The sequence below is a fragment of the Drosophila rhopaloa genome, unplaced genomic scaffold (genome assembly GCF_018152115.1).
Source record: "Drosophila rhopaloa isolate 14029-0021.01 unplaced genomic scaffold, ASM1815211v1 contig_2, whole genome shotgun sequence".
Taxonomy (NCBI): domain Eukaryota; kingdom Metazoa; phylum Arthropoda; class Insecta; order Diptera; family Drosophilidae; genus Drosophila; species Drosophila rhopaloa.
In genome coordinates this window covers 9,072,812-9,096,334 of record NW_025335083.1, presented here as the reverse complement: position 1 = coordinate 9,096,334, position 23,523 = coordinate 9,072,812, and the positions used below count along the sequence as shown (strand labels likewise).

The 23,523-nt window shown below is 35.8% G+C and overlaps 1 protein-coding gene across 1 annotated transcript in view; it reads left to right on the top strand.

Annotated features, from left to right (window-relative positions):
* Positions 1-305: 305 nt before the first annotated feature.
* Positions 306-23,523, top strand: part of LOC108042748 — an 83,033-nt gene continuing 59,815 nt past the window's right edge. Inside the window, 3 exon segments of the mRNA XM_044459692.1 lie at positions 306-382; positions 1,046-1,559; positions 18,418-18,600. Of these exon segments, the coding sequence (XP_044315627.1) occupies positions 18,572-18,600 (29 nt within the window). The 5' untranslated portion in view covers positions 306-382; positions 1,046-1,559; positions 18,418-18,571.

The following is a 23,523-nucleotide window of genomic DNA, read 5'->3' as shown; positions in this document are numbered from 1 at the left end:
TTTTTGTCTTTGTTTGTGTTTTGCGTGTGGTGGAGCTCAAGCGAAAATGCCGGCACTTGGGAGAGCGGCCAAGAGCGCCAAAGAGAGGTAAAGAGAGCGGTTAGCCCCAGCAGACATCCCGCTCTAGTGGGGCCGCCTTACAGCGGCAGAGGAAAGAGAGCAGCAATAGTGATTGGCGACCGTCTCCCATCTTGACACTTGACTCAGGCCGAAGAGAGGGCGAAGAGCGCGCTAAGAGAGCACGAAGCACGTCACACAGCTGGTGGATATGCGTAGTCGTGAGATGCATTTCAGTTCGAGTTTGTATTTCGTTTGGTGAGGTTGACTGTTCGCTACAGTTCATGCAGGCCACTGTCGACGTGTCTCTCCGTCTCTTTTCGCCGTGCGTGTCTGTCCCGACTTTATTTACCTTTTATCTGGCGTTTCACAAAGAATAAAGATCAACTGAAAGTTACAGCCGTGTATCTTGCGGATACCAAAGTGCGTAGAAAACGTAGAAAACGCAGCAAAACGAAGAGGAAAAGTTGGCGCAGCCCAAAAAGAAAGAAAAAAAGCAAAGCAAAGTGCGCGTGTGTGTTTACGTGTGCGTGCGTGTGTGTGAGTGCGTGTCTTTTTCGTCGCTCCCTTTGCAAAAAAGTATCTCCCCGATACACGACAATAACTTAAGACCGTAGCAACATAAATCTAATAATTACCATCCATAGTTTTTTTTTGAACAATTAGGTTTTTAAAGAAATTTTCCTCGTTGCGGAATTTTTGTGTAGCGTTCCGTTGTCCACACGTTCCCGCTCTCTTTCGCGCTGTCTCTTTTTTTTGGCTCTCTCGTGTCGCTTTGCCGCTTTCGGGTTTCATAATTTTGTCGCTTTTCGCTTTGCGTATCTTTATTTATATTTTGTTTCGTTTCCACTGCGTTTCGCTCAGTGTGAATTTTAATTGCCCACTTTTTGGAAAATTCAAAATAAGAAATTCGGAATCTCCACCTCCTGATCCGCCCACGAAACCTCAAAACAATATTAATAGTTTTACATTCTTCTCGCCCAAACAGTTTCTCTGACAAAATACTATATGATTTTACTCAAAATCTTGATGTATATATTTTGTGCAAAATAAATACAAATAAAAACCATAAATAAAATCAAGCTAGCCTTGGCAAAATCATTGAAAATATTTTTAAAAAATACATAAAAAAGAAGAGATAAAAACCAAATCGATATAAAGATATATTTATACACACAACGGTTTCACTTTGCAAGTTGTACACAAAGTAAAAAAGAAATATACAAATAAAACAAAAGCGATTCACAGTTATCCACGCAAATTGATCAAATTGTTTGGTCTTAAAAAAAACCTCTCAAAATAAAATAATACACAAATACAAAGTGCAAATCAATGTGCAAAATCAAATTATATATTCAATAATTATCACATATAATGCCGCCTAACAAACTAAACAAACATGGATTAACGCATTTATTGTAGATTATTATCTATGGGATTATACTTGAAGCCAGCGAAAACGGTTTGATCAACTTTATTGAAAGTAAATCATTAACTGAAAGGTATGACAAGTTTATTTTTAAGGTTAAGATTTAGTATACGAAATTAAACAGCTCTAATTTGCTATGTCCGTTAGAATATACAAAAAAAAAAAAATAACATTCTGAAAATATAAATAAATACTACAAGTTTTAATATTGAATTTACGTGCATACCGAAGACAATTTTAGAAGTTTAAAATGTATAAATAAATATATTTTATTTTTAGTTTTATTATATTGTCTTTTGATTGTAAAAATGAATATAGGGCATTCCCAAAATTTTTTCGATAACTCAATAGATTAAGCATTATTATATTTTCTGAACTTTCTTTGTCGATAAAATAAGAAAAATTAATTATTGCTTAACATTTCAATAATAATTATATAAAACCACCAAACAAATCCAGGATTGTTAAGCAAACTTAAAATATTTAGATTTCTTATTGAAATTAAGAATGCGACAATAATTTTTTTATGATAGGCTTTTTAAAAATCAAAAAACCAATCTTAAAATTGGTTTTTATGCTAATATTTCCATGATGACTCAGGCTACTGCGATTATTTCTTTTGTTTTGGCCATTCATTATCCATTGATGTTTCCCAACATTTCGTCATGAGATTCCTTTGCAAGAGACTTATCAGAACTCCGGGTCGATCAGTTGATGGTGGAAGTAGCAATCTTGAAATATAGATGTATAGGAATACAGAAGTGCAGGCCTATTACATAAGCAAACGTAAGTCGGGTCGCGCTGCTCGGTTCAGTTAGAATTCTTTTGCTAATACACGAGCAAACATTGTAAACTGCCTCGGTGTTTGTCATTCTCGGGCGGTGCGATCTCTCGTCGGCAAACAAACCCCAAACCCAAACCCAAAACGAAACAGAAACCCAAAAGAAATATCACCGAGGAGCTGAGAAAACCGAATGAAAATCGGCTCACACGAATCGGAAAAGGTTTATTTCGTTCGTGGTTCTAGCTTTTTGCTCGCTCTTCGAGCGCTACGTATCTCACAGATACATTTGTCAAACTAAAGCGCGTGTGTGCGGTGGTTTTTTATCAGCGCTAAAAGCACCGAGTTTTGCATATGATATTGAAATATTTATTTTGAGAACATTTTATTTATACCGTCAATGAAATGTCTCAGCTATTTTTACTAATCACTCTCTTACAAGCGAGAAGAGCGAGATTTTAGAACATTTTGCGACGTATTTTGGTATGATTTAATTAGTTTATTGTTGCTAGACTTGGTGTTTTTTTGTGTTGGGCTATTAACTGGCTGTCGGCAATTTGGTTTTTTCTTTTTTTTTGTTTTTTTGGACAGGTTAAACCAGTTTCCCTGTTTGGCGGTTCTACACAAAAATTACAAAACAACAGCGAACACCTCAAACATGCCACATTATTTCATAGTTTTTGCTTCGTTGGTTCTTTATTTTTTGTATTTTTTTGGGTGTCCCTCAACCTAATCTTCGGCGCTCATAATTTAATAAAAGTATGAGGAAGAAACTAACAAAATGCTGCGCTTAGGCTTATCGTCAATGCCCCCACCGCTCACGAAACCCGCTGAGAAGCACACACGCTGGCAGTAAGGCGGCGATTAGATAATGGCATTTTAAACGATGTCTCTACTGTACAGTAGAGTCGCGAAACGCACACGAGCAGCAGTGACCAACCGACAATGGAAATGGACTTTGTTTTGAAAACTGAAAACGGCTGATAAGACAGCCCACCGAGACAGGCAAACACTGAGGAGAATATCGGAGAAACCGAGAGAGAAATGGGGAATTGTAGAGGGAAAATATAACGAAATACAACAGCATTTAATGGATTTATTTCGACCTAACATGGCATGTCAAATGCAACAATAATGGCTTTGAAATGAATTGTGATGATAAAATAAACCTTACAATTAATTATTCTCTACAGATTAGTGAATCTACATATTAATTTTATTTATTTTGATGTTCGCTAATTGTTTACAAAACATTGACTAACACAGGAACTTATAGTAAAATCAGTTTATACCCAAAGTAATTGACTTTAGAAATAGCTGTTAATTTTCCGGAAAATGGTTTAAAATAAAAATAAAATCTGACAGCTTACTTAAATTACGATTTTACGAAAGTAGTACACATTTATATATTGAATGTTTTGAATATTTAAAAAATGTTTTTTTATCAAAAAATGTAAGAATTTAATTTTGGTTTACTAATACTAATAATTATTTAAAATTAAAATAAATGAAAATTAGAGTAATTTTTCCTTTTATCTTATAACTTTCATTTGCAATCCCTGAAACAAAGAATACAAATGAAAAGTAATAATGATTTTAAGCTTGATTTAGTAACGTACAATTTAAACCTAAATTCCTGGATAACAAAATGATAATAATGACAAAACATGAAACTTCAGGGTGAGTGTTTGCTATCAGTTTTTAGTATTACATGTATCGTTTTTATACTACAAATAAAATACAGATACGAGGATTGCTTATGCCATAAAAAAGGAGGACTTTTTGCTGGTGATATATCGCTGGTAGCGGGTTTCGCTTGACCTTAGCGTCAATGTCCTCGGAACCTTGGGAGCGTTGTCTCCACTTCTCCGATTCTCTAGTTCTCCGATTCTCCCTTTCTCTGGGGAAAAACTCCGAGTCGAGTCGCACGTTTTTGGACTTACGATTGCTTCCCTCGCGCCAAACTTGCTGTGAAGCGTAAATGAATTTGTCCCTTTGAAGTTTTCCATGTTAATTGGGAAATTAAGCTTGACCATCGCGCGAGTTGGATCCGTTCTCTTTACTCGAAATCGTCGTCGTGTATGTAAGACATTTTGTATTTTTTTTATTCGACTTGAAGCCGCTGTTCCTCTTTTTTGTATGTGTTGCACATGATTCTTGTTGGCCGGGACTACGTTTATAATTACGTTAACTTCAATTACTGCTTACGTACAATATCAGACCAATTTTTGTTGCTTTCCAGGTAAAACTGGTTTCTGTATGCCTCATTTTGTCTTTTTTTCTGTATTTTTCTGTGTCTGTACGTACCGCTGCACGAGTTTTGCTATAATTTTAATTTCTTTTTGAAGTTCTGCGCAAATGTGTTGAAGGTCTCTTAACTGCTATTTAAATAGTAGTTAAAAAATTGTTGCCATCTTGAAATTCTTCGGAATCAAACTCATTACAGTTGGTTATGCCTGTTGGAAATCCAAACATATTTTTGTTTTTATGATTGAATGGATGAGATCTCAAGAAAACTTTGAACGTCCTACATTTCAAATAAATACGATTTAAACTTGAAGTGTCTTTTAAACCTCTTTTTTGTTAATGTATTATTATTTGTATTTGTCGACAGCATAGAACAAAAGATACCACAATTTCAATTGAAAATTTAAGCAAATTGTTGATACAAAAATTGAAGGACTAGGAATAAATAAGTTATGGAATTCCCCAAAGTCTTTTGCAGTATCTTCACATGGAAGTGCGACTGACATTGCTGGATATTTGATTCTCTATTTCCTCTACACATCCATCCACTTATCCACATTGTTGTGTTTTTTTGTCTTGCTTGCGCTTTTTGTGGGCTTTATTTTGATTTTGATTTGTTTGTTGTGTTGTTTCGCGATTTTCAGCTCCTCTTGGGGCGTTTGCCGCATTTGAATTTCATTTTTAGATTTCAATTTATTTTCGGCGTAGTTTATGCCAATTTGGTTTTTTGGGTGCGATTTCTTTAATATTATGTATGCCATATATTGTTCCCCACTTCTGAGTGTTGGTGGCATATCTGTGTGCGAGTGCTTCTTCAAACGAATTTGATTTGATACTCATTTTTCTGTGCACCGCTGCTGGTCCCATGTATTTGTTGTATAATAGGTAAGCCCACAAAAAAAAATAAATACAAAAAACCACAAAATTGCAAGCGTTTGCGGAATTTTTCGAGCCCTACTGTACTTGACCGAAAGAAGCGTGTGATTATTATGGTCGTATTCCGTATCTCTTTCGCCCAGCCTCTATCTGTGATTTTTTTTGTATTTAGTCATGTGTCTCGTAGTCAAAATACTGAAATACTGAAATACTGCGGAGCAGAGATCGCCGTGCGGTTCCTTTTTAAAAGCATATTAACTAATTGACGTCTGTGTTTATCTATAGGCAAAAAAAAAGAAAAACGTTCGCTCGACCCACAAATATTTGACGGACTGACATTTGGGACAAAAAGCGGCGCAGGAAGCGAAACAAATGTTTCAACTCATTTGGGAGACCATTCATTGATGTCTGCACACTCTTTTCCCAGCCTCTCGCGGTACTTGGCCACCAACTATAATTATCTTAATTAAAAATCTAAAGTCAAAGTTGGCCCAGTCTAAAGTCGGAGTAGCAGGGCGATTAGCTCATCTGGTTTTCTGGCGAATTGAGCAATCAACGTCGTCTAAATGGTAGGGAAAAGCTCGAGACAATCTCGGCTTTTAGTGGAGATCTGTGGGGCCCTCGGTAGCCCCCTCCCCCTCCCCTCCCCCCTCGTAACACTCATTACTTGCACATTGCTCTGTTGAAATTTAAATATACGAAATAAATAATTTTCAGCTGGCTTTTTTGGCCGAAATAATGTTGATGTCATAGGTTCGTTGGCTGGGCGTAAAAAGATCGTTGGTAGGCATTCAGTCCGAAGCTGTGTGTTGTTGTGTTTCCCTGTGTGTGTTTGTGTGTGCGGCTAATGCAAGCATCCGAAAGGCAAAAAAAAAACCAAAAACAACATTTGAAAACGACTCAGGAATGCCCATTATATATGCCAAATATTTGCTTTGTCAAAGTATTTTTCTGGTTTGTTTTATGAGTATTAGTTGAATTCGGAGTGATTGAATGGGCCGGCAAAAGGAAGGAGGGGGGAATATCCCACAGCAGTGACTATAAACTATAGTCTTGACTGATTAGGGTGTATGAGTCACGGATCAGAAAATCAGACACCGAAAAGCCCTGTTCGATGTAACCGAAGATAACTGCGTAATAGCTTGAAGAGTTAGTTTAATATAGAAAGTCACTACAAAGTATTAAAGTGGCAGAGTAAGAAAGTTTTGTAAGTTTATCGTTTTTAAATTAAATAATAAATATGTTAAAATGTTGCAATTGGATTGTATTATCTGTAGTCCCAATAAAATGCAAGTTTTTATTTATTTTAAATTCTGGAAATATTAAAAATTTGAATTATTTAACATCAAAGTAAACTAAATATTAATATTTCCCATCAAATTTTTACTATTTTATCGCGAGAATTAATATTTTTTAAACCGATGTATGTTAAATATTAATATTGACCAGCAAATAAATAAAATACATTATAAGAACTGAAAAATTGGTAAAGCTGTGGCTTTTTTTCAATTAAAACAAAAATATAAAACTAATTTGAGTTTTTTTTTGTATATTTGGGTGAACAGCTAGTTATATTATGGTGGGCTTTTGCCGGCATAAGATCCTGGTTTTTATAGTTCCCCTTTTTTGTGCTTAGTATAAATGTAAACCTACATGAATAATGCAGTGTTTAATCTTATCCTTACGCTCAACAATACGCAATAGGCCCTCGGAGTGTTCTATTTTAAAAAAGGTAAATTTTCGATTTTAAGTCCATTTATATATTGTAGATATGAAGCTCCTCCAAAAAAAGTACGCTTTACGTACACTATCTTCTACCTGTTGCCCAACTTCCAAATGAATTAGAAAACCCACACAGAGGCCTGAAAATTTTAGGTTTTTTTGGCGAAAAGGCTTTGAACCAAAACTCTATTATTACCAACACAGAAAGAAAGAAACCGAAACCGAAACCAAAACGATGCCATAAAACGTGAAAACAAGGGCGGCATTTGACCAGCGAACGTCAGAGCGACCACCTTTTGCCAGATACTTTGAGAACTCGCAGATACTTTTGTGAGAACTTGGGGATGTAGAATAATTATTATGTGAGGTTAACCAATACTCATTGGACTCCAGAGAGAGAGAGAGAGAGAGAGAGAGACTTTGTCTAACGCTCTGACTTTATTTGATTCTCAAAGCCCCGTATGGTATCATATGTGTGTGTGTGTGCTTGTGTGTGAAATGTGGGGGAAACAAACGTAAGTGTACCTGTGTGCGTGGCCGCTCTGATTGTGTGCGAGTGTTTATAAAGTTGATTGCACTCGATTTTTAGATAAAGCATTTCAAGGTCATCAACGAAAAAACGACGAAACGTACCCAAAAAAGCAGCTCCGTCGAAAAACGCGGGAGATTCTTCCAGCAGAATCAACGATCCTTTGTCTAAAAAGCATCTAATTTTAAACTATGCACCAATAACTGGGTCCCTTTTCCTCCCAACTATTCAAATAAATAAATCAAAACGAGATTTATGTCTGCCCTCAACCGTTGAGAATTCAAATCTGACAGTTAAAAAAAAAATAAAATATAAATAAAACGAAAATAATGCCGAGGAAGCCCCACACACACCAAATATAATTTGAATCCCAAGACGATTCCAAGACTCTTTACAAATTATTAGACGACTCGTTTTTGCTGCCCCTCTGTCATGTTTTTGCTTTATTTTGGCACATGCGAAAACAAAAACACACTGTTTTGGAATGATATTTTGATTGTGTGATGGGTTTGCAGCTGTTGAAAGTGAGCCGGTTTGTTTTCCTCTCTTTGGCATCGAATTATTTTTTGTTGTGTGTAAAATAACTTGAAGATCTTGACCGCTTTTTTGGCAAACACAAATTATCCTGTAAGACGAGATATCAAAAGTATTTTGGATCATTTCCCCCTACAACCAAATAACAATATGACCTACAAAATTATCGAACCTACCTATGGATTATTTTTACTCAAATATGTGGGGTAGTCCACTTTTAGGTCATAGTTTCTAAATTAAAAGCAACTTGAAAACATTTTTAATCATTTTTGTGTATAAGTAATACTTCAATGCAAATTATTATGATGCAGACTTTTATTATGCTGCCAATTATGAAATAATCTAAATAATCTTATATATTTTATATTTTTGGGTGAGACTGAAATTCTCATGAAAACTAAGTGAATCATGAAAACAAATTTACCAAAAAAAAACCTTTTGGCTAACAATGCCAGTCCGTTTTTGCGTAAGTAAGATTGTGAAATTCAAAGGATCCCAAGGGACTTGTATTTCCCCATATTTCACAACAGTTTCAGAGACACACACAAAATTAAATATAAATTGTACACAAAGCTTATATTCTGCAGACAAATCAGTTTTACACATGACTTGAGTTCCATTTCAATGGGGAAAGCCGGCGGTTTATTGATTTTTATGAGTGTCCATGTTATGGCGCCTCAAAGTATGCAATTAATGGAGCGTACTTTATTCTATTTCATTTCATTTCATTTCGATTTAATCGAAATACAAGGCGTTGTCCGAGTTATTAAGCATCTTGAAAAACTGGGAGACTGAGATGTGTAATTAAATTTTGCAAGGTCCGAAAATAGATCAATAAATGCAATAAAACAACACCTGTTTAATTGAGTTGGAGCTAAAATCACCTAAAAATCAATTATTTTATTTTCTTCTCTAGCCACTTGTTCTGACAGTGTATTCGGTCTAAAAAGGTATACCGCGCAATAAGTACTAATAAAATTACCACGCGAATGTATAATACCCCGACAATAAAAAATGATAATATTAATTGACAAATTCAAATTGTTCAATAGAGATTCTGTTACATTTTCTTTTTTTCCCTTATTTTACATATTCGAATTTGCATACAACTATACCTCTCCAAATATATAGAGCAGAGCCAGCAAAAAAGTATCTACAAATAAATATTTCTCTGCGTCATCATTCAGCTGAAATAGGAAAAGAATTTGTTACTTTTTATTTTGATGGACCACCCAACGTTTTTAAGCACAGGCGACGTGTTTCAATTCGGTCAGTTTAAGTCGAGTGCTCCATAAAATAAGTCCACACTTATGCAGCTATTGCGAATAGATTCGGTTGTGCACATATATATCTAGGGTATGTGTAGTATATATGTACATATAAAGCATCCGCATTATGCAGAAAGAAACTGGCTGGAATCGAAATCAGTTTGGGAATGGAATTTTCTGCGCCATTTCAGGCACAAAACTAATTTGCATCCAAGTGTAAACAAAGTAGAGAAATATATATCTACGAATATGAACAATGATATATATACATATATAAATTCAAGTGCCTCCAATATTAGCAATTCCTTTTTACAAAGCATTTTTTATTTTCCCGCAGATTTGAGCCATCTCTAATGTTAAGTATTAAAATTGGATGTATCTTTGATAGAGACATCTGCAGTCTATAAACAAATGCCCACTTATCCGGCTCTTTGTGGTAGGCCTGTGTGTTATTTATTTAGCGTTTATGTAAATTTAATTCGATTGCTGAGGTTTTATTTTCTTTGCTTTTCTTTTCCGTTTCTTGCCTACTTCATAAATTTATTTTTTGTTTGGTGCCCAAATCTTGACATTCAGCAGTTGGAGATGGCTCTTTTATCCAGGCCTTGCTGTTTTTATGTTACTTATTTGTAACGTGAGTTATTTATATTATTATTATTATTTTCAAAGAATGGAAATGGTTAAATGATGTCAGAGCTTCATAATTTATGATAGAGAAAAATGCAAATATACTTTTTGATTTCTTTAAACAATATTTCGACAATATTACAACATAGTCTTATCATCTTTTTCTGCTTATATATACCTTATACCTTATAATTATCCGCATATATTTCCTACCAACTCTTAGACTTCTGGGGCATTTCCTGTAAAATGCTCGCTTGAATTACCTTTTGAATGTTTCCCAAACTAATTAAGTTTTATGACTACAAGTTAGCTGGCTTTAACAACATTTCCTGATCCTTTACGGCATTGTTGTTTATGACAATTTACACACACTTACGCAGAGAAACATACTTTAATGGCCAACTAATAAAAATTCTTCGCTATGTTAAGTTACTCGAGGAAAACGCATAAAAATGTCGCAGACAAATGAAAATTTCAACCGTATTTGGGACAAGGAAATTTCTTGAGATATAGAGATAAGAAGACGAGGGGAACTGGGCCTATGGAAAGGAAAAATAAAAACTACGTGCATATGTATAAATATCAACTTTTAGTTTTTGTTCCATTTTCAATTTTAACGACCGAGACTAATTTTCACACCAGCAGCAAATGTCAACACAGTCGTTGACATTTTGTCAGTGAAAGCAACTAGCCAATTCCACAAAACACTCACCCCACAAATGAAAAAAAAAAACATTTCAATTGGCAAGCCAGCGAAACAGGAAGCAAAGTGCCCAAAGGAAAATGAATAATGGAAAATTAGCAGACAGCTCCCTAGGTGTATCAGTCCCTCTCCCTCTACACAGCTCGCCCCCTCTCACTCACTCTCGTTTAATTTGATTAATTACCCAAATTTGACATTAACACGTTTTGGGGCACAAATGAAGCAGAAGGCAGCGATATAAACAGCAGCCACGGATAGAACAAAAAAAAAAAGACTCTTGTCCAGATTCTCTGGTTGGAGTGATTAATGAATTGATTGAAAACAAAACGCAAAGCAGTGTAATCTCAGTCCGTTTTGCTTCGTTTTTTTTATCTCCGGTTTTAGGCCGAACACTGACCACCAAGAATCTGGAACGCTTCCGGGCATTTATTCTTGGAGAGTTTTTATATGAGTTTTCGGTTTTGCTTTCCCAATTTTCCCTTGGGAGCACTAATGGTTAGGCAAACAGAGGAACTGCCTTTCATTTGGTTAATTGATCATAAGTCATATAAACGATGAGTTATTACATAAAATTACTTAAACTTCAATGGGTTATCATTTCAAGCAAAGTTTGTCATTTTTTCGATAGTCACCAATAGATTTTTAATTAAGTAGAACGCATTTTTGATATTTAAATGTTTGATTTTTCCTGCTTTCAAGAGTTAATCATCAGTTTTTAATGCTGATAATGAGTAATTACAGCGTCACTAAAACATATTAAGTTAAGCGAAATTTTAATGGCGTTTTTACTAGTAGTTATTAATTTTTTTCCATTTTAAATTTAAAAAATAGCAATTATATTTTTAATTTTTTGATTCTTGAGAGTTAAATTTCTCTTTTATGACATCTGCTTTGTTTAAAGAGAATTTTAGAATTCGGGTTTGTTCTTTGATACCTTTTGTGTCTTATTTTCTGGTCTTTCCGTTGGATGGTTAATGATTCTTGGAGCTATTCGGTTTGCATGTTAATAAGCAGTTAGGCCCGAACAAAATGTATGAAAATTAATGCTTCGGTTTTGCCTAATATACGACCTAATGTCCCAGACCGTGTTGATGGGAATTTCGAGGCTCGAACCGTATTGATTTATGCTCACATTGTTGCTGCTCACACTCAAAATTTGTGGATAGGTTAACCCAAATTGATCAGTTTTGTGGGTAATTTCCACATTTGTGTTTGCTCAACTTGAACGAACATTTGGCCAAGTGCTGAGGATAATCTCAAGCCATTCGGTTGTGAATGCTCTGCAGTTGTCGATCGTCGAAATAAAACCCAGGTATATGTTTTCGTTTGGTTTTGGCTTATCAGTGGCATTTAAACAGCTGGCAACTATGGAAAACAGTTAAAAACGAAATTCAAATGGCTTATATCGCGGTTTGTACATTCCAGGCACGTAAACCCGAGCATTCGGATTTTGCCCACTTGTAGCTATATATCTATCCTATCCATGAAAAGACTCCACGGGAGGGTCTTACATGTAGTACTACTCCCAGCTCTCTCCCTCCGATATGCAAAGCATGTGCCTCGGAATCGGATGGTTTCGGTTCGTTTTTATGGGCTAGCCCCTATGGAACCTCGCGGTACTTCATGGCCCATAGCATTTGATAGCGTCACATTACATACTATAATGTACTGTACTGTACATAGCTCCTCCTGCATTTTCCCTCCATGCGGAAACACTTTCCGAAGTTGATAAACTTCTGACCGCCCAAAACTCTGTTTGAAGTTTGCTTTGGGGCTATTGTCATGCGCCCAATGTTCGACGTTCGAACAGCTGACAATGGGATAATAAAAGAGGTTCATAAAATTCTTGAGTTTAGCTGAGTTTTGTTAATCTTAAAGTATACTGCATTTCCTGTTTCTCAGAGATTATAAAGATTTAAATTATTTAAGTGTATTTAAAATCAAAACTAGGTACATTTAGACTCTTTGTTAATGTTACAGGATATCATAAAGATCATTAAGATCTATATATAAAAAATGATTCTCACAAATATCATATGTGACACATCTTTTACTTTATATACTTTTATATTAATTATAGCTAATAATAGTTAAATTAACTAAATTCGTTCCATTTCAACATTAAAACTTGGTCTAAATTAGATCACAATTTAAAAGTATAAAATGCTATAAGAATTTGCTTTGCCTTTACCGTATGGTTATCGTTTGTTGATTTTATTTCTGTAAATTTCTCTATTTACTTAACATTATTAATGTGTCATTGTTATTTTTGTTTTTGAATTTTTTGCTGTACTTGTATTCCTTATTTGGGCCACACATTTTTGTACGTTTTCTTGCGTACGCGACAATAAAACAATTTTAACGCCGAATGTTTTTTTTTTACTGTTTGTGTGCACAGCCACGAGCGCAAACAGGCGGGCAAAAAAAAAAATATTAAGCGAATAATGAGTTTATGTATTTTAAACTGACCTCATTATGAAGAAAAATTGTATTTGCACACAGAGCGTGGAAGGAACAAGTTGTTAACAAATGGCAATTTTAAAGAAGTTTTGGCTGTCCTAAACCACGACGAAACGTGGAGTACAGTAATGTCAACAATTATTCATGGAGGCAAGCTCACAAAACTGGGCTGATAAACACAGAATTTTGCTTATCTCGACAACCGATTTGGGGCCTTTTCAGTCATTAACTTTGTTTCCGATCGGCTCTAAAAAAAGCAATCAAATATGTTTTTTTATGCATTTCTCATTGTTTAATGCAGTAGTTATTCCTTCGTCACTGTATCGTTACTTAAACTAAAGACTCAATTAATCAAGTGCTTGAAAAATTTGTTTATCTCTTCGCCGCAGAGTTCATAACTTACACACAATTTACGGTACAAGTCTTTTCCGTTCGTACTTATATAAATAATTCTTGATTTTCGGTTATTTATTTGTTCTTGTATCGGAAACGGTTGAAAAAATTGTCACGTAATATTTGTGAAGTGAGTTCGAGATGAGTAAGGTTTTTTATTTTCTTGGGGGCTTAGATGGATGGGGTAGTAATTGTCAGCATTATAATAAGTTAAGCATTCGATTTATGGCATAATTGTTGTAGATCATTGGGTTTTTATGATATATGGGTAATAGGAAATGAAGATCATAATTTATATAAATAATTGTATAATTATGATGATATTTAAATTGAATAAAATGTGTTGTCTTAATTTGCCCTTAGGATATTGCGCATTTGCGGCATTATCTCGACTGTTGCAAACAACTTTCGGCACTCACTGTAATTTTAATTTAATTTAATTCTAAGCACGTCTGGCAGAAAAATACAACCCACAACTGTAATTACGTTTTTGCAAAATACGAAGTTGGCAAAAAAAAAATGCTCAAAGAGACGCAGAAAAATTGGCAAGAACGAAGAAGCGAGGAGAATTCTTTTGAAATCTTTGTATTTTTTTTATTTTTTTCGAAGTTGCCACGAGTTGGAGTCGTTCTTCCTCCCCGCCCACATCCACCACCTCCCCCTCGCGGCTACAACGTCATCTTCGCGGTTTTCTAAACGGTGATTTAGCCATTATGTTAACGGTAAAATGTGCAGAATCTCCTGGCCATGCGAAATGAAGTTTCTTTTCCTCGAGATGGGGCCCAAAAACCGGTTTCAGGTAGAGAGGGGGCTTTGGGGCTTTGGGCCTTTGTCGTCGTTTGCTTTGTGCAACTGATTCGCTGATTCTTTCGTGTGTTGCATAACCCGCGTATTAAGTTGCCTCGTTGTCATCGCCATCGTCTTGGCCAAGTTATCTCTTCTCGCCGTTGAGCTTCTGTTGTCGCATTGTTGGCACGGTTAGCACGGTTCTAAGCTGGTTTTTGTGAAGCGGCTAATTTTCTTGCTCATAGCCTGCCCATTGCACTCAATCACTTATTTCCTTTGACAGTTGCGGAAATACAAATAAATATTTTGTTTACTTACATAATTTACAGGCTATAAATAAATGGTGGAAAGGAATAAAAGGAAAACTCTGTAAAAGGAGGGAAAAGAAGATAAGTGACAGAAAAGGAACATTACCATTATCAGAAATGCATTACTTCTTGTTTACATTTCGCTCGCTCGCCGCTCTCCACAATTTTGTCCTTGTCTGCGCTGATAAAAATAAGGTCCAGTCCACAAACAGAAAATAATTTAAACGCGTCGCGACGACCATAATGTAAACAAAATAAAATTGTTTTTTCCTTCGTCATATTTTCCTTCCGCTGTCTCGTCTGCGACTTGTTGAAACTATTTCAAGCGCAAAAAGAAACTTAAACATCAGCTCGTCCATAATATCTTATCCCGTGCAGCCAGCTCTGGCGTTCAATTAACATGCTTTTGTGAAATCGTATTCAATCGCTTCTTTAATGAAGTGGCATGTTCCCCCCTTTCGATTAAAAATGTTTTATGAGAGTTTGGTGGCAGATAAGAAGAAATACCTATCTTAATGTAGAAAGTATTAATTTGATACAGGCAAGTTTACTAATTAATTAAAACTTTTTTAAAAAATGTAATCTCTTTCACAAGTACTTTTTAATGAATATATACAAATATAAATTTATATTGAATCAAATTTTATTGAGATATAAGATACAATTGAGTGAAGTCACTTAAGTATTTTTCTTATTTCACTAAATAACGAGGACGGAAGCTAACTTCGGCAAGCCGAAGTTTTAATACCCTTGCAGACTTTGCCGAAGTTGCTAAAACTGAAAAAGTAGCGAAAGGAATAAGATACACATAAATAAACTAGATTTGCGTCGTTTGATGTCAATTGCTTTTATACTGCAAAAATGTCATTTAAAAATTGAAAAAAAGGGATACTTTCGCAGCCTTTAACTATTTTTCCTACGGAAGCTATAAGAAATAGACGTCCATCGGCAAGCGCTTTTACCCTAATCAAGATATGCGTAAATAAATAAGACTTGGAAAAATGTATGTCAGTAGCTTACACACTACGCGAAAAATTCAGAAAAACAACAAATTTGGACCGATTTCACCCTGTTGTTCCTATGGGAGCTGTAGGATATAGACGTCCGATCGTCACGTGCTTTTACCCTAATCAAGGTATGCATAAAAAAATACGATTTGGAAAGATTCATGTCAATTGCTTATATACTGTGCGAAATATCCTAAAAATCATTAAATTTTAACCGATTTCACCGTATTGTTCCTATGGGAGCTATAGGATATAGACGTCCGATCGCCAAGCGCTTTTACCCTGATCAAGGTATGCATAAAAAAATAAGATTTGGAAAGATTTATGTTAATAGCTTTTACACTGCGCGAAATATCATCAATTCTTGAAAGATATATCCGATTGTTCCTATGGGAGCCATAGGATATAGACGTCCGATCGGGGCGATTTTCAAACTTGATCTGCGTACACATGTTTTAGGACGAGTGTGAAAGTTTCAGATCGCTAGCTTTTAAACTGAGCTCGCAAACGGTATTGAAACAGACGGACAGACGGACAGACGGACAGACGGACATGGCTATATCAACTCAGGAGGTGATCCTGATCAAGAATATATATACTTTATAGGGTCGGAAACGTCTCCTTCACTGCGTTACAAACTTCTGACCAAAATTATAATACCCTCTGCAAGGGTATAAAAAAGAGTGTTTTTATATGGCTTTCATCTTTTATACTGAATAATACTGAAATCTCAAACAGGTTTATGAGGAGGAATTGTTTGAATTTTAAGGATAAATTTATCAATGTTATTTTCTCTTACATTACCTGAGGACTTTTAAATTTTCAATATACATTTACCAAGTCTATACAATATTCAGAGATAGGCTTCCTTGTTTTAATCAATCAAATGACAAACAGACTGGAAGAAGTGATATCAGAAATTTTGTAAGTTGTTTTTGCGCTGCCATTCGTCGTCACTTGATGTATCTGCTAGATACTCGTACATGTGTATCTATGAATCTGCTAAGCTCGCACAAAGCAACAATTATAAACAATGACAAGAGCAGCAACAGCAACAGCAGCAGTAACAACAACAGCAGTAACAACAACAACAACGATGAAATGCATTATTATTATCAGCAAAAATACATGACAAAAGAATGGGCAAAGAGCGAGAGGGATTTGATGGAGATATTATAGGGAGAGAATAAGACGGGGAGATTATGCTTCTGGTGCTGGCTTTTGTGCCACGCGTACAGGAAATTATATAAACAAGTTTCTGGGTGAAGGGAGGGGGGTGAGGGGAGTGAAAAACAATGAGAAAAACGCAATGCAGTCGCAGTTGCTGCAGTTTTATTCATGCGAGTGTCTGCGTGTGTGTATCTGTGTGCACTTCGTATGGCAACAGAAAATGTTGTTGATGTTTAAAAAGCAAACACAATAAAGCATTCTCCTCATGCCACGAACACTTGCATACATGCATAAGTATTTCCCTGCCAAGAATGCTCCATGCGTGTGGAAAACTCTTTTGGGTGGTGGCTGACGAGTTGAGTATACGACACGTTGGCCAAGTGAAGAAAGTGAACACAATAACAAATAAACGAGAGGAGAAGGAACAACTGAAAGATGAAACTTTAATTTGCGCAGAATCTGTAGATTATACAGCTCATAAGCTTATGCCAGTAAATGCTGTTTACAAGAAGCTTACGAAAAGAGTTCGTCAGGGCAAAGGCAGATTTATTTAAAGGAAACCAAAAAGGTTGAAAACCAAAATCGCTTATAAATAAATTCTCTTGGATGACAGAGATTGCTGTAGAACTCCAATTTAAAATTTGGGCAATTTTAATTTTACCAAAAGAAAATATGTTAAATTAAAGTAGATTTTCCAAAAATATAAGGCTTAGCCTGCATGTAAAATATGGATGACTTTATTTTTCTTTTCGTATTTTTTGGAAAGAGATTTGGTAGGACCTTTAGAAAAAATGAAATAAAGAGAAATAATAACGATTAAAAAATGTCAAGGCTTAATAAATAGCTAAATGCTTATTTTAAAATCATTTGATTACCTTTTTTGCTCTCTATTAAAAGCCTAATACTCAAAGAAACATTTTGAGACAATTCATTTTTCATGCTGGAACCCTTCAAGGCAGCCCCTTGTGGAGCATTCTTTTGAATCATTTTTTGAGATACATTTAGTCTTAAAACCTAACCCTTGCTTGCCGAAAAAAAAACTTGGAGATGGGGGAAGGATAGGAGAACTTACACTTTGCCCTCGGCAACACAAAAGAGGCCTCTGTTCCGTACCTCCCCCAAAAAAGAGGGCTAAAAGCCCCATCTTTCCTTCACCTTGCACAGACACACACTTGGCGCCTTTTACTCATTTGGTCTTGGGGTTTGCTAGGGTTTTCTTTTTAATTTTTTCCCTTTTTTTTGGGTTTTTATCATCAGGCGAATGGTGATGATGGAGAAAGGGGGCTCGGCTCTAAGTGTTTCTTGTAACTTGAGTCTTCAAGTGGCCAGCTGGCATTTGCTTTTGCCAGTTTTTCTTGTTTTCTCGGCATCTCTTTTCTCTGTGTGTTGTTTTCAAGTGCGGCAACTTATGTCAAGCCCAACGTTTTGTTAAAAGTAATACTGTAAAATATATGAACAAAAGAAATGTACAATAAAAAAAATGTTAATAAAATTGTCTTTCATTTCTCTCTGTTTTGCAGTGTTTCATTTACGTTTCGTACGCGATTTTTATGTGTAGACATCAAATCAACGACAACCAGAAATTAGCAGCATCATCATCATCAGCAGCACCACCAACAACAACAACGAAGGGCACATCTAACGCTTCGGCTAACAGATGAGCCCCAACAACAGATGTCAATTGCTGCAGCCGAAAATGCAGGGTAAGTTGTGATAGAGGGGGGTGATGGGGGTTTGCGGGATTCCAGAGGGTTCAGTTGGGAACCTTATGGCTAATGATGTAAATTGGATAAAACAATGGCAGCTGAATGGGGACTGTATCTAGTGGGGTGGGCAAATAGCAAAAGTTCAAAGAACAAACGTGACTTTAGCCTAAATCGTAAAATAATTATGGCTTTCCTTGTTTTATTTTATTTCAACACCCAAAAGAATAGACATTTTTTCATAAAAACAAAACAAAACAGATTGTATTTTAATTAAATTTTATCTATAACTTTTATATTGTTCTTTCGAAATGAAATAAAAATGCCTGCTCACTGACTTTGAAATTAAATAAATAATTCAACAATTAAATGTTCTAAACTTGCTTAAGAAATATTTCAGCAATTAAAGTTCAAATTCAATTAGTTAAGGTAATTCCATGGATTTAAATCTTTTGACATAAGTGACTAGGTAGAAAGGAAATACTTTATAAAATCTACTCAAATGCTTAATGATTTGCAGAACAGGCAGGCTAACTATATATGTACTTGAAATGAAAAAACCTTCATTTATCACAGAGTCGATAGCTTCTTTCCCCTCCACCCGGAGTGTCTGGGCTAGACATTTAATCTGAAATGTTATAACTGTGGTCCTAACACTCATGTGCCAGTCATTAGAAGCTCATTGAATATTGCGACATCACGCCTGTTGTATGTATTTTATTTTTTTTTCGGCTGCCAGCCGACGAAATCATTAATTGCACGCGCTCTCCAGTCCGAGAATCTCACAGATACAGATACACATACTGAAATATCTGGAGGCGAACCACGTAAAAGTTTTGCTCTCTCCGGAGACTGCATTCTATCTCTAACTGAGCCCCATTTCCCCCGTATTCCCCGTATTTCCTTTAATATTTGGCGCATATTTCGGCATTTGATTTATGGCCTCTCAATTTTGTCTTTGGACTTTTTGTGGCGTCTCCGCATTCACTTTTTTTTTGGGCGATTCTGCTCATAATTTCTCTGGGCTTTTCGGTGGTATTTATTTTACTTTGGCATTTTGATTGAAATTGATTTTATTACTCTTTTTTTATTAGTTTAACTTGAATTGTGTGTGAATGGGAATTATGTGGCGAATTTTATGATTTTATTTTCGCCCTCTGCTTGAGTTTTACTGTCGAGCGAACTTGTTTGGTTTTATATATCCGAAGCGGGGTCTATGGCAAGTGCCATTAGGGATTTCGAAAGCATTGGGGCTATAAAAAAGACGCCTGGCAACCACGGGTTAATAGGTGGCTTATCTAATGCCCGTTGCTTGATCGATCATTGATTAAGGCAGGTTTGGTTAAAATTCCTAAGTGCCCAAATACATTCGTTGCTGCCCACTGAATTTAAAGGCATTTCTCTCACTTTTTACCCGCTGTTACCAAACTTTTCCCTCAATTAAACATTAATAAACAGGCACTCATGCAAATCATATTCAGGCCCAACAATAATTAAAAGTTTTCCAAATCTAAGTACAGTTACAGTTAGTTTTGGGTAACAAGCAATTATAGCATTTAACAGCTAGTAAAAAACAATTAAAACGATATTTTTCAAAGGTTTTGTTCGCAATTAAAACGAGAAACGTGAATCGTTATTGAGCTTGGTGTTTGATATTTTGTTGCCACTAATTGTCATTGAAAAAAAAAGTGAAAGTGAGCAATAAGAGTGTCGGTGTTGTATAGTTGTGTTGTCTAGTGTAGACGCACCACTTGAGAGAGCAAAAACGTTTAATAAGTTTGGCTTGGCTAGAAAAATGGGAAATCCATCAATGCCTGCGTTGTGATGAGTAATTCCCAAACATTTTTCCATGCCAACCTATGCTGAAATTAGCTTTTTGTCTACTGTTCGTTTTCCTTTACGTTATTTCGTAGGCCTATGAAATAGTTTTTTTTAGTTTTTTTAACTGCCAGTGCAGCAGCCATGAAATGTGAAACAACTTTATTTCATTGTCAGTGCGTCTCTCAGCTTCATGGCTCTCTGGAAAACCGGCTCGAAAACGCTGAAAATAAAAGAGAAAAACAAAAATGATTACGCTTGCAAGCCGAAACTAGAAAATGAAAGTGAAAGTAGGCCAAACTCATCAGCATGCTCGATTCCCCGACTTTGACTCCGACTTGAGCTCATCGGGTCTCTGTGTCTGTAGGCCTATCTAATATCTCCATGTACATGGAATGGAATGGATGGCCGCTGAAAACAATGCAATCACTCTGCTCCAGTCCACATCACTCCACTCCACTCCACACTCCACGCCACTCCACTCTTGTAACGGTGGCTTCGATGGTCGCCGGGGATTTGACTTTGCTTCACTTTCGTTTTCAGCGAGTCAGTCGGCCTATGAAGAAAAGTGAAAATAATTCAGTGAAAATCGTTTCTTTCTGCGACGCAGCGGGAAAGCGAGTTTTGGGTTTTGAGAGCTGGCTGGTTATGAAATTGATCGGGTGTGGGAATCAGTCATAGTGGGATGTATGTAAAATATATATAAAGATAACATATGGAATTTACACTTACAGATTCTAAATGACTTAGGAACTATTTGGTTTTTTTAATAATTGTTAAATGATATTATACAATGCATTCAATCGTTTGTAACTGCTAGAACAGAATCCAATAAAACATTTAAAATAATGAAATTCAAAACAATCACCACTGTTGTTTTTAATAAACAGTATTTTATAGTACCAATAAACATTGGTCATTATTCATTATTCATTAGAAAAGAATGAAATGATTGTTCAGCTGAAACTGGTTTTAATTGGTTTGCATTCGATTGACTGGCGATGATAAGATTACAGTAAAAGTATATAAAGAAAAATGTGTGATAAGAAAACGGCAGATCTTCGTTTTGTCCACTGTAGTAAGTTTCTCTCTAACTAAAATAGCTGTCTTTTGACCACCATTAATTGGCTAATTGACCCCTGTTTTCCCCATCCGAAACCAGCCATTAGGCCTATTCTTTGGCCCGACCTAATCCACCTCCTATTTCCCCAAAAATGTCCCAACTTTTTTCACACTCCAGTGAGCCCGCAAGTGAATTTGTTACTTTATCCAGTTCCCACAAAATAGGACTAACTATGTACGACAGGAAAATAAATGGAAGAGGGCTTGGACCAAAGGAAAAAGGGGCCGTGTGGACTTGACAAACCATCTATAATTTACTTTTTAAGCGCCTGAAAACATACATTTTCCATTTGGCAACAGCAATTTTCACAGCAGCAACAACCTCATCGCCGATAACGATACCGATAGCCGCCCACACACACAGCCGGGGAAACAGCAATCGACACTTGGCTACGCCCGACAACAAAAATTAAATTCGTTTCCCCATCTCACTTAGGCGCCCTCTTGGCGAGAAGAAATTATAAGCCGCTTACATAACAATCAATGCCACTAAGACTGCAGGCCCGTTTTACCATGCACAGTGGCGTACTCAAAGAGGAACACCCCTTAACCTCTCCCGAAAATATAAACAAATCTATAAAGAAGTTATTGAAAAAAGAAGAAATGTTTTGTAGACCGATTTCTCAATGTAATGTTAGGTCTTAACATTGAGTTAAATTGCTGTTCTCAATATTATATTAAAGCTTATTTGACTGAAAATACTTAACTAAAGGCAATGTTTTATTTAAAAGTGACTTAGACACTAAGAAAACTATGCCTTTTTTTTCTAGTTTGGCTGCCCGAAAGAATTTAAATTTGTTATGTTAACTATAACATGACATTAAGAAATCGTCCGTTATTATAGTAGTTTTGGACTGTGATCTAGTCATAATAAGATATTCCGTTTGTAATCAATCAAGATTCGCAGATGATTTGCTTTTTAAGAACCTGGTCTGAAAAACTCAAAAAAAATTAATCTTAAAAGTGTTCGGCTGTTACTGTAGCAGATTGATCTTAGCACTTTGATTCTTCTTTAGGAAAAAGTGTAATCTTTGGGAAATCCCAAAACAGCTAGATTGATAAGATAAATTTGTGAATTCCCCCATATAAGAGAAGATAATTTGACTACGCCCATGTTTCGTAGGCCTCCAGTTGAGTGTGAGAATGTTGCGATGGTTTTTTGCTCGCCCTAATTGCGATGGGCGTGGCAGGCAAATCAAATTTGTAAACAGATTTCCGTTGCCACGGGAGGGGGTAAATAAAGAGTCTTGGTCGTGTTGTTAAATTTTCCTCTGCTGGATGCAATCAGGCAACTGGCTTGAGGAAAATTCCGAACAAAAAACAAAAATACCAAGAAAATGGGAGAGAGCTCGTCTCGTTGACGCCCCATAGGAAACTTTTTTTTATGACTTAAGCTTTGTTGTTGTTGGCCCGATACTTTGTCATTCCCTCAGTGAAATTCTCTGGCCCCCCACACACATTCACCCACGAACTGTCCGTTTCATGAAAAGCATTTGCGCATGAAGAGAAAAAATTATCGCATTTTATTTTCATCCTTATCAGACGCATTTTCCCTCTGGCTCACTCCCTTTGTGTCGCCTAACCGAAATTTATATGCAGACAGCGCGATATTGCAGTTTGCGTTCTTTCCTTCTGCGGATATTTCCCTCTGCGAGTTAGAAAAATAATTTTCGCTTCTGTTATTACATACATACATAGTAGTTTTGTTCGTTTTTCCATGCCTTTTCTTCTTGGCAAATTGCTTTCAATTTTTTATAGTTTTTTTTCGACTGCATATGGTCAAAGAAAACTAAATAGATATTTATGTGAATGTGTAAATCTACACTAGGAAAAATTAAACAAAAATCATTTAAAACAAGACAATGAGTTATGGTAATACTTTAATTATACAATTCTATAAAATCCATACATGGGGTTCATTTATTTTATATGTTTCCTTTTTATACCCTTGCAGAGGGTATTATAATTTTGGTCAGAAGTTTG